Below are 18,395 nucleotides of genomic sequence, written 5' to 3'. Positions count from 1 at the left end.
TGGCACGCGCTTCATACAGTGCCAGCATGCCATGCTCCCCGCATTGCACCGTTTAACACAGAGCATGACAAATGATAGTCGCTGCTTTCTGTCTTTGTAATAAAACGCCATATCTGTTAATACAAAAGTATTTTTCTATAATCTTACTGTGTAGTTTTTGATCATCAGGGGCCAGTTGTTCAAAAAGTTTAATCTGGATCAAAATGATCCGGATTTGGAAATCGCATTTTTTCCTATGCAGGATCAGGTAATCTGTCTTACTTTTATGCCGGTTTTTCAAAGCAACATTGGACTGGATCACCCTGATCCAGATAAACAGTTTTCAAGATTACCAAATCCAGATTACCTGTGCTCTAACATATCACAACACGGGCTACCAGCTATGTGAAGAACAGGTAGAAGAGCCAACATGGGGTCACTGTAAGAGTTTGTTATTCTGAGACAAAACACAAAAATAACAAACATCCACTTCCATTCATAATTTCTTTTATGACCCCTCATCTGAGTCACAAAAAATAAAAAAAAACAAATATACATTAACAAATACATTGTGGATATTTTGAAAACGTCTTAAATAAAATGGCTAAATGTCCAATAGTTAACAAAATAAAGAATGTTCAGGGAGTTTTTTAATCTGAGGGAGACCAGCATTTCCAAGCTCTGCTTTTAGGAGGCGGATCTGCAGTTTGGAGCTTCCTACTATTGAGGCATAATGGCACTTAACACCCTCCAGCAGTGCATGGGTTTCTGCAACAGTGAAATTAGGTCCTTTTGAGTCCATGGTTCCACCTCATCTGTTGCAGTGAACATAGTATTTATAGGCCTGGGGCATGATTGATTTAATTGAACACAAGCCACAGCACGTCAGCCAATTGGTGTGTGGGATATTGACAGCCATCTTATATTCAGCCTTTCTCAGAGGACTTAGAGAGAGGCACTGACATGGCAGGTATTGTCCATCGCTACCACCTTTTTGGTGGAAGAGGATACCATCAAAGGGTGTATGTTGAGCGTGCACAACCACTGGAGCAGTACACCACTGAAGAACTGTATGCTCGCTTTCGCGTTGGGAATACTGATATTAAGTACATTGCAGACCTTGTCAGGCCAAAACTTCAACGGAGAACCAGAAGGAGTCACAGTCTGTCCGTGGAACAACAGGTCTTCATTGATTTGCGCTTTTATGTATCTGGGACTTTCTACCAAGTAGTTGGTGACAATATAGGAGTGGACAAATCAACTGTGAGTGATGTAGTGAAAGCTGTGTCAATTGCTTTGGCCAGCCTGCTGAATCAGCTTGTATCATTTCCAAATGATGTCCAGGTTGCCCAGACCAAGCACAAGTTTTTTACTCTGGGAAACATGCCCAATACTATTGGGGTTATTGACTGCACTCATGTGCATATCCAAGCACCTCATGAGAGGGATTGGGAGTACATCAACCGAAAGGGCAGGCGCAGCATCAACATCCAACTTGTGGGCGATGCTGACCTCATCATCACAAACTGTGTCGTGAAGTGGCCTGGGTCTGTTCATGATGCACGTATCCTGAGAGAGAGTGCTTTATACAGAGAGCTCCAAACCAACCGACCACATGGGATAATATTAGGAGACAGTGCCTACCCACTCCTACCATGGCTGATAACTCCTTTTCTTGCAGCATCCACACCAGTGCAGGCACACTTCAACACTGCTCATTGCAAAACAAGATGTGCAATTGAGCGTTTAAATGGAGTTCTATAGAGGCGCTTTGCATGCCTTAACTACTTGCGAGTGGAACCACAGGGAGCATGCAACATAATACTAGCATGTATCGTCCTGCACAGCATCGCTACCAGGTGCAATGTCCCTCTCTGTGATGATGTTTATGATGCACCTGAGCCATTTGAAGAACCAGACCAACCTCTGGCATTCTGTCAGAATGAGGGACTGAGTGGACGTATAGTAAGGGATGTATCGTTAGACATTATTTTTGACAGGCTCATCTTTGATGATTGTTTCTTTGAAATTAATATACGGTGATGAATTGAATATATTATTTTTGTTTGTTATTGAAATCTGTTTCGGGGATTATTTCATATTTCATTGTTTTTACTTTAATGAATAGCTTAATTGGTAGCCTATGTCTACTATATCTACTTCATCACTGTTACAACGGTTACACAAGTCAAGTGCAAAATATAAATAAAAGTATAAACACTAAATGAAACAAATGTATTATTTGACCAATTTTAAAGTTTTTCTACATTTCCCTCCTGGAATCCACCTTTAAATCCTACCCCCTGTTGGGATCCAATCTGATTTCAGATTCCTTCTTTCCCTTTTGAACAACGCATTTTCAAGATTTGATCCAATCCGATCACCAAAATCCGATCAGCTTACCTTTGAACAACTGGCCCCAGTATATAAACAAAAAAGGCCCAGCCAGGAGACAGAAGGGGAGCCTTCAACTTCCCAAAAAAGAAAGCTACATTTAATAGACGGTACTTTTTTTTGCATCATGAGAGTGTGGGAAAGGGAGAGGATGATGAGACCTGTGCGATGTCAACTGTTAAGCGTGTCAAAATAAAAGGACAGGGTTCGTCTTGTCACGTAATTCATCCTCCATCATCCTAGTAAAGCTACAATAATCATCCGCCAATATTTGAAAGACAGGTCCGTGAAAGTTTGTGTGACGTCATACCGGTCCGTGGCATCAAAAAGGTTGGGGACCACTGATATAACCTGTTGTTGGGTGTTTGCTTCCCCGCCCCGCCTCTTAGAAATTGGTTTACGGTCATCATAGCAGCAGGTTGACACGATAGTCGGGGCGCTCTTGACCTTATTTTTGCCCCCCCCCTGTGTTTTTTTGCTGGGTCTGGCGATTTTCAGATGACTTTTGGTCTGGAAAACTGTGACACTATCTGGCAACACTGATGGAGTACCCTAACTAGTAGAAAACATTTCGTCCTTTTGAAATTTCTTTTGTCTTTACCACTGTTTGGATTGTGGGGATCTGCTCTAGTGGATGGCTATTTCTCCAACATTATGCTTAACTTTTACAAGGATGAGATCATTTTTTTCCATCTTTGACCACTGAAGGCTACGCTAGCCTAAACATCGACACAAAAATGTTGCTTTTTTAAATATTCAAAATATGGTGATAGAACAATTGCACAAAGACATGGCTGTGCTTGTGGGCATAATTAACTTGATCTGGTTTAACACAGGTTCACCTTGTAAATTTGTTTCAATAACGTGCATTCTTTTTTTTCCTCATTAATAGCTCCCTTTTATGCCTCTCATAGTTCGGAGAGGCACATATGTAAACATGCGCCAGGCAGGCAGAGAGGTAATTGCTCCTCATGCTCTGGAAGAGGCTGTTACTGTACAAGGGTAAACCCACGTTATGAGCTGAACAGCAGCCAATACTGGCTGCTCTGTGTGCATGTTTACGGTCACTCTGCAGCACAATGTGTGTCCGTGTTAGCGGTCGGGCTCAGCTGCCTGTCACGGCCACTTCTCAAGGACTGGCTAGTTTAGACAAGGCCCTCGGTTGAAGGCCAGTCAGCTGCATGTGAAGGACAGAAGAGAGGACGCTGACTTGTTTGGTTTGATATTCCAGGAAATACAGAAAAGTCTGGAAAAACTGTGGAGGGGAGAAAACTTTTCATAAATTGGGTTATCAAAATGTCTACTTTTTACATAACCTTTGGAAAGAATACATAAGAATTAGAAAAAAAAAATTAAAATGTTATTCAAGAAAAAAATCATTTTAGGTTTAGTTTCAAAGGATCAAAGTTAAAAAAAAAACAAGCAAAGATTATGGATAACAGTCTACATGGCTAAATTTAATCTGAATCTGAACAAAGAACAAAGATGGTAGAAAATGTAGAATGAGGAAAGCATCGTTTAAAGATAAAAATCAACTTTAGCCTTGTTGTTAAATTGTTGGATTTAAAAGATGATCTGCATTTATCTGGAGAGAAAATGGTACTTGGTGTTTTCCAAATCTTATGCCCCATCTTTGACTCCATTTTTGCTTAATGTGCAATAGTATATTTGAAATGCTTTTTAAGCTACTTTTATTTATATTTTTAGTAATTAGCATGATTTTGACAGAGGACATGATCGTATGGACACAATAAAAGATTTAAATTCAGTGACTGACCTTGTCTGTTTCATGATTTGAATTCTTGAAACGATCTTTTTACAATGACAACAGAACCTATACACACCCAAAAAGCTTGATTCTGCTAAAAATCCAGCAAGTCCAATTTGTTCTAGTTTTCTGTAAAAAGGAAATTTTACATTAAAAGGAAAATAAGTTGTTATTTTTTTATATAAAAGATTTTCTCACTGTTTTAAATACTGCAGTCAGGACGGTATACATGCTGCCTGCTTTTCTGCAGAAATACCATAAATGTGTTTTTCACATGTTATCGTCTTTCAGAATGCAGCTCCCGTTCCTCTGGTCAAGAAGAGAGAGGATGATGTGTCCATAGGGAGCACACCATTGGCCAAACAACCCTCCAACCAGGCGTCCGACTATGCCAGCAGCCCCGTTAAAACCAAGACAGTGACAGGTACGTTTTCCTGTCTCAACTGTTCACGCAGTCACCAAAAATCAACCGATTTATGATAATCGCATCAGCACTTTTCTACTGTACAATGCTGCATATCACCACACGGCTGCTTTTCTCTGCTTCTGAATCTGCTGGAATTTCTCGAATTGCCTAAACTGTTGTAGAGGGACGTTGGTCGGAAGAATGCTTAAACTCCCTCAAATAAGTGTCCTGAATCCGTTTGTCCATTGGGATTCTTTGTCACATATACTGTAAGCACATGAAATACAGCACAGAAAATGTCCTTCCTCTCAACCCACGGTGCAAACAGCCAATGAAAAAAAACTACAAACAATAATCTAATGAATGAAAAACGTACTTCTTTTTCCATTTTATCACATATCTTTTCTTTTAGGCATTAGTTCAACCCCTTTTGAATCCCTACATTTCTATTGGGAGTTTTCTAGACACCATTGCTAAAAGATGGACTATTACAAAAAGTAAAGTGTGAAGCAGCAGTCATTTCCTATTTTTGCTTTAAATTTTCAGTTTAATTTAATTTTATGTGGTGCTCTGAAACAATAATTTTCCAGTATTTGTCTTTCTTTGGACTCTGGCTGTTAAGCTGCTGAACAAGCAAGCAGCAAGGAGAGAAATTCCTGTGAAAATAGTCGGCCAGTAAGAGTGGACTAAAAATTAGTGACTGGAAAACTTTACATGTTACAACTACCTGGAAGAAATCCACAGTAGAAGAAATATGGAGCAGCTCTGACTTCTGCACTGAGCTGCATTTCCATCTTGAATTTCTGAGTTGAAATGATTCATACTGGCATGTAATGTGCTTGTTAACTAATGATCTTCCATGGAGGAGTCTGTGAAGTAACCTGCACCTGCGCGGGGCAGAGGCAGCTGCTGGTCACCATCATGACTGGCATTCTGTTGAATGGGGAAACCTTCACACTCTTCTCAACTGTGTGAAATCAGGCTAACATGAAGGAAAGGTTTTAAAGCATGCTGAGCCAGTTTGAAGAGAACTGAAGGGAAGAACGTTTAAGCAGTTTGGCTGAAGGGCAGATGGTCGTTTCTGAATTAAGGGCACCAATAACAAACAAGCAGGAGGAACTACAGAGTTTCAAGAGGGGGCGTGCAATATTTCAGAAAAACATCAAGCAGAAATATGTCTCTAAGATGAATAGACATTAAAGCTTTTAATCTACCGTTTACATATACCGATAGCATGTTTCCCCATGTAGTTTTACTGAATACTAAAGTACTTTTTTCATGTAACCTGATTATTTAACACTGTGATAGTTTAAACTCTCACCGCCAAAACATCACAACCTTTATGTTCCTGGGAATTGTGGCTCCAGCAGAAGTGATGAATCTCTTTTCTGTTGATGTCACTTTGTAGCTGTAACTTACATCACATATGTCTAACATTCTCCAAAGCTTTGTTCTGGACGTTCCAGATTCTATAACAGACCATAGGGTTTGATTCTATTTTTTTTTTAAAAGCTCATAGCTGAAAGGTCATGCCACATACCCACCTTCTTTCTCTTTTTCCTCTCGCTTTTGTTGTGTCATCCAATCTAGAAAAATGGGTCTTCCACGCCATCTTTGTTTACATTCATCTCCACAACATACATTTTCACTAAAGACTGCCAGTAAACTGTCACCTTGGCTCCACCATCATCAATCAACTTAACTCCTGCTGACAATCCTTAATAGTTTCATTGTGTCATAAACTTTAATAGGAATAGGAATAATTAAAGGATTTACTAGTGTATTTGAACGTGTGTGAATTTTGCAATCAATTTCTATGAATACATATCCTATATTTTATGAATCTTTGTGTAGATTCAAATTTCTGTTGTCTCATTTTTACAATTTTTGCTTTGATTGCTTAAAATAAGCAATTTCTAATCTAATCTAATATGGATCTGAATTCTCATCTCTGTTTTTGCTTTAACAGTTTAAATTCAGACTTTCTAGAACAAGAGTTTACAAATTCACACAAAGTTTCAGGTTTGGATCTGAGACTTTCTGCTACATGACAGTGAATAAATCCTTTAGCTCTGTGTATCTTAAAACAAATATTTTAATAAATTTGTATGAATTTTCAGACAGCAAGGAATATTCATAATTCCTTGTTATTGTATGGATTTGGTGCCTATGACCCACTTGACCAACACAAGGCAGAGGGGTTTCAAGTGTGTTTGTGCAAGTTTTAATAGAATATGCATGTATGTATATATCTATATATATATATCTATATATAGATATATAGATATATAGATAGATAGATAGATATTTGTGGTTGCTGTAATCTAGCAAACTCTGATATTTTACCCATTCAGTGTGCCCACTGAAAAAAGCTGAAATTGGTTTCAGGCAAACAAGCACGACCCTGAACATTAGTGTAGAAATGGAGTGAGATCAAAAATGTGTTAGATTTTTAGCAGTGAAAGATCAAGGCTTACAAGACAATGTGCCAGTTTTAATTAAAAAAATTATGACTTAGAAGGATTCAACCTGCTCTTTCCCTTTAGGTAGTAGGTTGGCAAGAGATTTTTGGTTCCTCTTTATTGTTTGTTTTAGATGGCTTTTACTTAATAGATATAAAAGACAAAGAGGCCTAGATAAAAAGGAGTGCATTTCAGTTGCGGGCTGGTTGCGGTAAACCCCCCTCTCAGGGGTCTTTAAGGGGGTTTATAATCACTGCAGCAGACGTTTTATTTTTCAGTCTTCAGTCATTTGTTTAGAAAACGGAGAAGGGATTTGCAGGTTCTTTGCCAGTTGAAGTCAACACGGTGTTCAAACTGCCACTCATGTGGAGGCACGGGGAATAAACACTTAAAACAAGTTTTGGTTGAAATGAGGGAGTCAGCCAACTGGACTGCCACCGTTACTGCTTTTCAATTGAATGTCAAACATGTCACACGGTACTTTAGAGCACCCTCATGCTGCTGCATTGTTGCTAATTCATTTAACATAATTATGCATTTCATCTCTAACGTGTGGTCCCTGATGCTTGGGGATTAACATAATATACAGTTAGTTTGCACAAGGGAATTGGAAGGTTAGAACTCCTCTTTAGTTGCATTGCCAGCTATTCAAAAATATGCAGATGTTTCTAAGAAACATGTTACATTAATTTTTTAAAAGTCTACAGTTTCATTTAAAATCTTGATAAACATGAAGGCTAAGCAGAGACTGACTTTAAACTTTTGTTTAGTTCTTACTTGGGGCTTGGTGCTTGAGAGTGGAGGCTTTATGTTTGTGTATCTGGGTTCATCGTGGTAACTCTGATGCCTTCCATCTAAAGGGCTAGTGGATGGGGAATCTGCCAACAGGGTGTTGGAGCATCTTTGTATTGGAGCCTAGTGGCTCTTCTTTTCATATGCCGAGGGGGATATCTGGAATATACACCTCTTGGCGAGTCGGAAGCCAGACATTTGATCAAATGTGTATGTGGGCGAGTGTGTGTGGGATCTCACACTTCTCCCCAGTGTGGGTTCTGTTCTTGTCTTTGGCCTGCTGTAGGTTGATTTTATTTATAAAGTTCCCATTCACTTAAGACACTACACAAAATATGTGCAAAAATGTAACCACAAATATATATATATATATATATATATATATATATATGTAAAATTGTTAAAAAGTCCTATTCTTGCCAATTAATTCTAGAATTTTATAGTCCAGATTGTAATTGCCTTATCATGCTAAGAACAAAATGGAAAGAGTTGATTTGAGAACCTGTGAGAATCAGTGAAAAAGCTAATTCTCTGTGGCGACCCCTGACGTGATGTGCCGAAAGGTGGACAACATTCACATTTAGAAAAATATAGGTCAATGCAGTTGACAAAGTTGTGTTTTTTTTTTTTATCTTAAAGCCACTCTATTAAAAGTATAATGTTAACATTAGTGCTTAAATTATTACCATTTCTATTGTTACTTAAACGAAAGTAACTGAGTAACTCATTACTACACACCTCTTAGAATGGTAAAATAAAGCATGTTTCATTCATATGTCATCTCTACGTAGAGATTAAAATACACAGTTAAGAAAAGTAAAGTATTGAAATATCTTTTTACTATTCTTCTGGGCGCCTGTGTTTGGCAACGGAGCCGCCACCAGTGTGTGAATGTGTGAGTGAATGTGTGTGTGACTGGGTGAATGGGTCCGTGACTGTAAAGCGCTTTGTCCTTGTAGGAAGAAAGGCGCTATATAAGTATACGCCATTTACCATTTACCATTTCTAATCATGGGGGCGACAGTGGCTCAGGTGGTTGAGCGGGTCGTCCAATGATCGAAGGGTTGGCGGTTCAATCCCCGCTCCCACCAGCCAAAATGTCGTTGTGTCCTTGGGCAAGACACTTCACCCTCCTTGCCTCCAGTGTGGCTCCACTGGTGTGTGAATGTGCATGAATGATCCCGGTGATGGTCAGAGGGGCCGTAGGCGCAAAATGGCAGCCACGCCTCTGTCAGTCTGCCCTAGGGCAGCTGTGGCTACAACCATAGCTTACCATCACCAAGTATGAATGGGGAGTGAATGAATAATGGACATAATGTAAGCGCTTTGGGTGTCTTGAAAAGCGCAGATAAATCCAATCCATTATTATTATTATTAATCATAAACTGGCAAAGGTAAGTTACATTGTTACTAAAATTAGCCTAATTGTAGCTTTATTTTGAATCCATTGGGACCTTCCTGTTTGCCCATTAACATTCATTTTAATATTAATATGTTTCAAAACTGTTTCCCTTGTAAAATGTTATGTTTGAGGAGCATCTCCCTGCCTATTAAACAAAGAAAGATCATCATACTGTTTCTCACATTAAAGTCAGTGTTGTATTGGGAGAGAATTCTACTTGGTCGCTCCATTTCTGATCAGGGCTTCAAAGTTTTGGGCTTTTATTAGCTAGGGGTTCTGATGGAGCTAGAACAGAAGATGAATATGTCACAATCATACCATGATTTTTATAGGGAACCGAACTGGCAGCTGCACAGACCAACTAAACACTTAGCTTCTCACAAGAGAGACGGATGGAGGGAGTGGTAGAGGAAAGAAAAAAAACGAGTGAAGAGGGAAGGAGCATATGGTCAGAGTTTAGCCAATCGCATATTCGCTTAACAGCCTAGCTGGGTGAATACGAGGACAGGACAGAGATGGCACGAGGCAAAGGGAATAACCCCACTTTAAGAGGACTCTCAAGGCTTGTTAGACTCGAGCAGATTTAAGGGTTTTGGGCACTCTAGTCAAATTTCTCGTTCACTTGAGCCGAAATCTTTTGTGTTCTCTTTGTCTTTCTTTTACTCTACCTCATTTGGCCTCATGTCTTTCATTTTTCCTACTCTGCTCTAGATGGTAGGCGCCGAATCACTATAATAAGATATGGCAGTTTCATTCCAAATAATGACCTAGGATTAACAAACACAGCAGTGGAATGATATTTAAGAGCAAGCACGAAGCTTCTTACATGCTGGCCTTGCATTTTTGCTGCCTGTCTTTAAAACACTTTCTTATTGGCCTAACAGATATTCTCTCAGAAAAAATGTTGCACCGTCTGCTTATTTCTAAAGGTAGACAAATGTGAAAGTCTTTGACTTCTTTAGTTCAAAGCTTCTCAGGATAAGGATAATAGCAATTTGCCTAATGAGGTTTAAGCAGGTTAGCCCTCATTGTTGAATAATTGCCTATGAGTCATGAGGTTTGTGATCTGTTTCGGAGTGTGAAAAGATGTGATTATTACTAATTACTGCTTTTGCCTAACCATTCTCAAATTATTTTTTTTTTTACAAGTTAACACTAATTAACACAAGGATAGCTAAAACATAAAAAAGAACCTAGAATTTAGATTAATAAATTCACATTTTTGAAACAATTTCTAAAGATGTTATGGTGAAAGAACTTGTGAACGCCTAAATTCTGGATCAAGCAGCCACTACGTACATTTTATACATATTGCACAGATAAAAATTGGTCATGCGTGAATAAATGTGGGAAAAATTGTAATTTTAAAACGTGTAAATTTCACAGATGTATCACAAACGAACCACATTGAAACCACACAAGTAGGAATAAAGGCATTGAACATGTAAATCAACATAAAAGTCAAATTTGTGCATCAATTACATAATTCTAACAGGATATGTCCGCCGTATACACGATATAAAAGTTATACATTGGTGGTACATGCGTGAACTGTCCATTAGACATATATGGAAATACATGGAATAGTTGTAGAAAGCCAAAACATTTTCATATGCATCTCGCTCAAATTCACGCATGTATCATGAAAGACCAAAATTTCATACGTGGAAAATGCCCAAAATGTGTCGGGATTTTGGATATGGACCCCAAGAAAACAAACAAGGTAAAGCAGAAAAAGGTATATATTTTGACTCAGGTAGGACAGGAAAAAGGAGCCTCTGGGAGCAACAAGGTCATAGGCCAGCAGGTGGATCAGCAGTCTCTTCACAGAAGAAAAAAGTGAAATGTCCAACCGACAGTGGATAATGACAGGGGGGCTCACTTTCTTGTGCGAGGGATTCTCATGGCAACAGGAGTCCAAGGAGAGAGAAACTGAAGGACTACGTGAGGCCAGACCACAGTCTGAGAAGGATCATCTTGTTGGGGTTTTACTTGACATCAGCAAGTCTCTCCTCTTGAAAACCAGTAGAGAACAAAGCAGATTCACAATTTCCAAACACTCTTGAGAGAGGCATGAGGTCAGCACCGGTGAAAAGCAAATTTGAAGAGGAAGAAGCTCAGACGCATGAGACTTTCAGGGCTTGGTAACAGCACAGAGACAAAGATGACTTGACACTGACTAAAGTGCTGCAGCTCCTTATGAAAGCAGGCACACAAGTGGAGTAAATCAGCTGAGTGCACTGCTGAGATGAGCTGCCAAGGTGGAGTGGCCCTGGATCGTGACAAAATGTACCTAGTGGCTGTTTGACACGGCCTAAAGTAGATACAGTTATATCTGCCTCTGATTTTTCATATTACCATCTGTCTTATCTCTGAGTTTTTTATTCAATTGTGCATGCAAGTAACGGTTATGTTTTGGCCTTAAAATATAATCCATCTGTATTCAGGTAGATTTCATGACAAAAGGAGAATTGGAAGAGCTCTTTCATGTTCGTGCAACAAACTTAAATAGTTGAAAGCTTTTTATACAGTTTGCCAAAAACCAATGTTCAAATCACATAAAGTGTAGTTAATATGAAAGATAAATGAAGATAGATGGGGAAATATGACTGCCAAATATACAAAACGTGCAGTTGAACACTGATCATAGACCTCATGACAAAGGGTCTGTTTCATTGTCCCAAAGTGCCAAAGACACCTGGATGGGGAGCGTGAGAAAGCATTGTAAGATAGGTCAGGCTCAATGATCTGAGCTGTAAGTTTGATTTCCTCAGCTTAGTTACACACACAAGCACACACACACACCTGTAACTGGAGTCAGTCATCACATCGACTTATTTATGCACAAATCCACCTGATCTGTACGTCTGAGACAAAGGTAGAGCAACTTACCATTCATTTCATCCTTTCCTTGGAAACCTGTTATAACCATGCCAAATCATGACGAGACACAACAATGCTGTGACGTTGGTGCTACTCATGACAACTGTGGGATGAAGGCTACTAAGCATGACAGATCTGAAATCATACAGTATGCCAGAATGTGTCTTTGGAGAGACCGTCCGTCACAGCAAATCCTGCTGCTGTGATTGCTTTAACATTCACAGACCTCAGCCTAACCTGATAGACCCATGTCAATATTCTTCTGTTTCTTTCTTATTTTTTTGCTTCTGACTATGTCTGACTGCTTGCTTGTTCTTTCCTTACAAGGAGCGTTTAAAAAAAGACTTGGGGCCTGTTTTAAGATTAAGGTTAACATGTATGATTCAAAGATTAATTGACCTTTCTTGTTGCTGTGTGGATTCTGTTGCCATGTATGTCAGCATAGAGGATCAGCCTTTGTCTGGACCACAGCAGACACACACAGAACAGTGTGTTTGTGTGTTCACACACTCTCTAGCAGTCTGTGTGTGAGTTCACAAACACTTTCTCCCAGTTCTCACAGTTCCCTTTCCCACTGCTGGAGACAAAAAGCGAGTGCCAACATTACATCACCTCAATGAAGTGTCAGTTAAACATCATATAACATGATACTGTGCAGCGAATGAAAATAACAGGGAATTCTAAAGAGGGTTAAGTAAAGGATAAATGCAGGACAGTACATTAACTTTTGATAATGAATAAATGTTGATTTTGGCTTAGAACTTACAGGGTACTACCTTGTTTTTGTGGTAATGAGGCTACTTCAGCAGTGGGCTAAAATTTTCATCAATTTGGAGATTGCTTATTGGATGCATATTTTTGAAATAAAAACCTTGGGAAAATCAAAATACAATTTGTCATAATAAAAGTTTATACTGGCATCTAAGCCTTGATTTTTCTGTCTTCCAGAATCCCGTCCGTTGTCCATCCCGATGAGGGTGATGCCCGACATTGCAGACGAAGGATCATGGACTACTTCGGAGGAGCGAATGAAGGAACTCATCAGTCATGCCTGGGATGCTGTTAAGCAACTCACTTTACAGGTACCAAACTAGATTATCATTTTTTTTTGTTTGTTTGTGTTAGATTTTTCCCCAATCTGCATATTTCCATTTTTTTATATCAACACTGTGATCTGCCCACTCAAAAGGGCTTCCCTGGTTTGGAGTTCATTGGGTTAAAAAGCTGTTATTTTGGCGACAGCAGTAGTTCAACAATCATCGGTTACAAAGAAAACAGCATGAGGAATGAACCAAAACAGTTGTATATTAAATGGGTCATCTGACAGTTTCAATCAAAAGCCGTTTCTTTGGCATTTTTGCCCATGAGGCATTTTCCGACCTTTTTCTTGAATTATCATTTATTCAGTACCATGTCACACAGCCACTACTTACATTTTATGCATTTTCCATGTATGACATTTTGGTGTTCCGTGATACATGCGTGAAATACAAAAGTGTTTTATTGCATTCAGCATTCATTGTTGTTGACAGATGTCGGTCTGTCAGGTCTTTGCATGAATTTGGTTTTGAGCTGTTAAAAAATTTGATCGGATAAGTATTACGCAGTCTATGCCTTTTTTTAAAGAAAGAACCATAAATACTAAGATTTAGGAATCTTATGGATCATTTCAAAGAGCCGTTAAAAAGACTGGCTCTTTTAGCTCTGTTTAAATTTATTCATTTTTAGCAAGCCAGTCTGGATTTTATTCATTTAATCCTGGAAATAGTCACAGGGAGGATCGATGGACTAAAATCTAAATTAGAATAATTGAAATTCAGATTTTCCACAAATAATTGAGTTCATAATTATTTTTGAAATATGAAATGTGTGGACAAGATGTTAAAGTCTGATATGGATTCATTATAAATATTCCACTGCCAGTGAGTATATCCATATACAGTATATACAGTGTGTATATGTATAAAGATTGTGTATGTGTACTTACAATTATGTTATTAATGCAGCATCTAAACCAGGGGTCTGCAAAGTCTAAAAGAATCATTTAATCCAGTTTCTTACTGACAAAACCGAGTGAAAGCCTCAGACTCAGTACTCTTGTTTTTATTAAAAAAAAAACCTTAGGTCATTTTTTGTTACATGTAAGGTTTACATTTTTACAATATTTAAACTATAACAGTATTATATTTTTCAATAGGCTATATAACAGTTGTGATTTATTTTAATCTGACAGCAGCACCTTTCAAAATAAAATTTTTCTAGAAAAAAGATCCTCCTGAAGCAGTTCATGTCATAATGCAATTCTCTCATTTAAGAACTTCGCTTCTGAACAGAAACTATAGGTACTGCTGAGCAGCAGAAGACAGAAAACAAACATATGCTTTATACTTAATCTAACAAGAAGCAGTTCTAACAGTAGATGTAATCATCATTTTACTCAATCAGGCTAGTTTGAAGCTCTTTGCAAAAACTTCTGGTGAAGCATTTTAACACATGAACCTTATTTAACAGAACAACTTAAACCTTAAACTCATGACTAGAACTCTAAAACAAAATGAAGGCCCCCCCCCCCACTCTCCTTGCGTGCACTGTGACTCAGAGACTCTCACCTGTCTTTCCAAGGAGGTACTTGCGAGGACTGGATGATATCTGAGGTTAGAAGGAGGAGCTTGTTTGAGCACGTGAACGTATAAAACTCAGGGGACAGAGGAAAAAAGGAGCGGTTCCCAGCCGACTGCGAGTCGATTCACGTCGTTCTCGCTAATTAGCCGTTTAACAGATAAGATTTGTTCACAGACATCACATCACTGCAAAGTAACGTTAGCGGCACAACAAAATGGCAAACAATATTAGAGCTATCCAGCCATACTGTTTTGAGCCAGACGGCAGCTTAAACGAGGAAAACTAAGAAGTACATGAGGGGGGGAGGAAGAGTGGAGCAGTACAGAGAGACTTTGGCCCGCTCATGGCAGTTGCTGCATTACAAACCTAAGCTTTTTCAAACTGCACCTTTTCGTATTCTCCTGATCCATCACGATTTGAGTAAAGAAAAACTCAGAAATGCAGTTTGAATCTCAAATTCTTTTTATAAATATCTCATCATGAGAAAACTGCTACAAGAACATGCTAAAAAATGTTCATTGGTGTGGGCCTTTGAAGCAGAAGTTATAGGGCCAATAAAAAAAAAAATAGGAAAATTAAGAGATTTTAAGTTGTGATTTAGAGAGGAAAACTCGTAAATTTACAAGAAAACACATCATAATTTTACGAGATTAAAGTGGAAGTGAGCATACACAGCTGCAAGTGAACGCCGTGCAGCAGCAGAGCAGACGACTAAACTTAGTTGAACAGGTGAGCTGATGTTTATTGATAACGTTCCACATGTTTGGAAGCTCATTTGTTTGATTTACGATTTATAAATGTTTTATTTATTGATGGGGGGTTTGCAGGCTCTCTGCATCGTGTGTTTTTTTCCTCGTTAATCTGACTTTTTTCTCATAAATTTACGAGATTGTAAGTCGTAAATTTACAAGAAAAAAAACTCGTACATTTACGAGTAAATTTGAGACTTAAAATCTTGTAATTTAACAGTTATTACTATTGTTCTCTTAAATTGACGACTTAAAAGTCGTAATTAAAAATATTTTTTTCTTTGTATACTTGCCCTACAACTCTTTCGTAGAAGCAGCCAGTGAGTCTTTTAGGACCGGATGCCGTTTAAACATAGAAGGGAGTTTGACCTACAGATTGGAACAATGCACCAAAACTCAGTTAACATGTCATTCCAACAAGCTGTTTACAGCGCACCCACAAATGTAACTTTCCTTTCTGAAAATGAATTGAGCTCGTCACCGCCTCCACTTTCCTCTGTCCCCTCTGGCTCTGTGACGATGACCACACTCTGAACTGCAGCAGCAATTTGGGTATGCTTTGTCCTGTTGACATGGGTGTGGAAGCTAACCAAACCAGTGGGTACCCCAGATCTAACATATTTCTAAACTCAAATCACTGCATTTATTTTTGTGTGGTGTAAACATAATAGCTAATGGTTCACACTCCTGCTGCACATGTGCCCAATTTATCACAAGGGCCTCCCTCTCTGTCTTTTCCAGAAGAGAGTTCAGCTGATGAAGAGATACAGAGTTACTGAAACGTTTGCGGCTGTTTAGACCTCTTAAAACTATTAAAACAGGCTGGAGATGTTTTAAGGTCAATTGTGCTTTTTTTTGTAAAAGCCAATCAAACAATAAAAAAGAAGATATTAAAGTTAGGGTGGCAATGGTACAGAGGAGTTACAATGTATGGCATCAGAGCAGCCAGCAGTGTGTGAATGTTTGTGTGCATGGGCAAATGCGACTGTCACTGTAAAGTACCTTAAAGTCCCACTCCAATAATCTTTTGATCTATTTTCAAAGTGTTCCCAGTGGTCTGTTCCTTCCCCTCTACTCCATTTAATTTTCCAAACTCACTCACCTTATCTGTTGTCATTTTGTAGTCTCTTCTTCAATCTTTTCCCGTCCAGGACACACATGCGCTCTCTGGGCCCTGATAGTAATTGCAGGCGACCAAGATGGTGGCTTTATTTAAGGAATTTATTTAATAATTCCCTCTACTTAACACATGAATGTGTTCAGCTCTGGCAAAGGAGCACGTTGCTACCAAAACTGAAACAGGATCTACTGAAACAGAGAGACGGTCACCATGGAAAAATGAAGTAACACTGCTCCCTGCAGCTGCCATGCATTAATGAGAATGATATTTTCGAGACACCAAAAGAGATGGAGAAAATCAGCGGGGTTGAAAAGGTAAAGTGATGGAATGGAGAGGGAGATCAGGAGGCAAAAAAATGAGGGGAAATTTTTGACAAAAATGAGTTTGAAGGCAGGAGGAAGTGACATAGATGGAAAGGAGAATTATGTGCCCTGCACGTTTGGCGTGGCTCAGATCGAGCAGGCCAGCTGGTTTTCATGAATAAGATCTCACACTCTGCTAGAGTGCCTTGTGCAGGCACATTACTTCATCCTCTGCCCTTTGCCTTCATCCTTTTATCCCTCCATTCAACACCTCGTCTTTGAATACTGTTAGGACCTGTAGTTACCAAATGTGTAGGAATTACAAACTCAATCTTTGACCACCTAAGAACAGGCTTCTATAAGGCCTGTAGTGATAAACCATCAATTCTGTTATTTAACTGTTATCTGACAAACCAGCATTTGTCATCCAAAGTTTTGCGAGCCACTACTTAAACGTCTTTCTTTGCTGACGTGCATACTTACCTTTTAGGGGTGTAAAGGGAAATGTAGTTGGACCGAACTGTTTTGGTACAGCAATTTTGGTTTGGATCACTTTTGTACCGTTTCGTTTTTTGTTTGTTTGTTTATTTCCCCCCCCACAAATGTATTAACTTTTCACCGAGGCGGAACTAATGTGAACCGCGAGTTTCCGCCGAGACGCCCAGTGGTGTCTGGTGTCTCCTTTAGGAAGGGGGGGGGGCAGAGCATGTCAGTGCGCAGCTCAAGAGTGTGTGTGTGAGCGCACGTTCAGTGTGCCGGAACAATAATAAAAACGTTTTCCTCTAAAAGAACGGAGACTTGTTCTTTTATGAACCCGCTCTGGAGGATCTAAGGGTTCGAACGGGGAAGTGAACCCCGAAGGAAGATCCGCCTTCGGCGGAGAGGATCTCCCCTGCGTTTGCAGACCACGGTCAGAAACCTCATTGCAGGAGGTGCAACAGCAATTGGGTGACGGAGGTGACAGTGAGGAATGTCAACAATATCATGCAGACGCAAGGCCAGAGCTGGAGGACACCCCCCCCCCCCCCCCCACCACCACCACCACCACCACCACCACAACCACCCCCATCTCCTTACGTTCTGCTGTGTGGGAACACTTAGGATTTGTTTGGATGAAAGGAAAAGACAATTGGATAAGACAAACGCTGTGTTTCCACATTTTATTGTTACACAAAGATAGCATTTGCCACAGATAATACATCTAATCTGTTAACGAACTTAAAACGGCATCACCCGACTGTAACAATCAGGTCTACAAGAAAAAAAATGAGCAAGTTCAAATGTTGTTGTTTTTTCAGGCCAGTGTTAAGTATCCTAAGTTTTTGGTTCCTGACAGCTAATAGTTGTATTATTTTATATAGCAGATCACCTCCATAGGTAAATTTTACTATGATTATGTAAAACCAATACATGCATTTTGCAAGAAATTTCTTTCTGCCTTTTTTGTACAGAAAATGTTTCGAACCCAGCCCTATGAAATTCTGAAGCGAACCGATTTGAAATTTTAGTGTACCGT

The 18,395-nt window shown here is 39.2% G+C and overlaps 1 protein-coding gene across 3 annotated transcripts in view; it reads left to right on the top strand.

The window, feature by feature from the left end:
* vps13b (vacuolar protein sorting 13 homolog B) overlaps positions 1-18,395 on the top strand; it is a 318,686-nt gene that overhangs the window by 131,605 nt on the left and 168,686 nt on the right. For all 3 annotated transcript variants that reach the window (XR_002874967.1, XM_023964361.1, XM_023964362.1), the window contains exons 21-22: positions 4,433-4,565; positions 13,035-13,168. Coding sequence is in view for 2 of the 3 variants with exons in the window: in XM_023964361.1 (XP_023820129.1) it covers positions 4,433-4,565; positions 13,035-13,168 (267 nt within the window). In the remaining variant the exon portion in view is untranslated. The remainder of the gene's footprint in view (positions 1-4,432; positions 4,566-13,034; positions 13,169-18,395) is intronic.

Source organism: Oryzias latipes, chromosome 16 (assembly GCF_002234675.1).
Source record: "Oryzias latipes chromosome 16, ASM223467v1".
Lineage (NCBI taxonomy): Eukaryota > Metazoa > Chordata > Actinopteri > Beloniformes > Adrianichthyidae > Oryzias > Oryzias latipes.
This window is presented reverse-complemented; position numbering and strand designations above follow the sequence as displayed.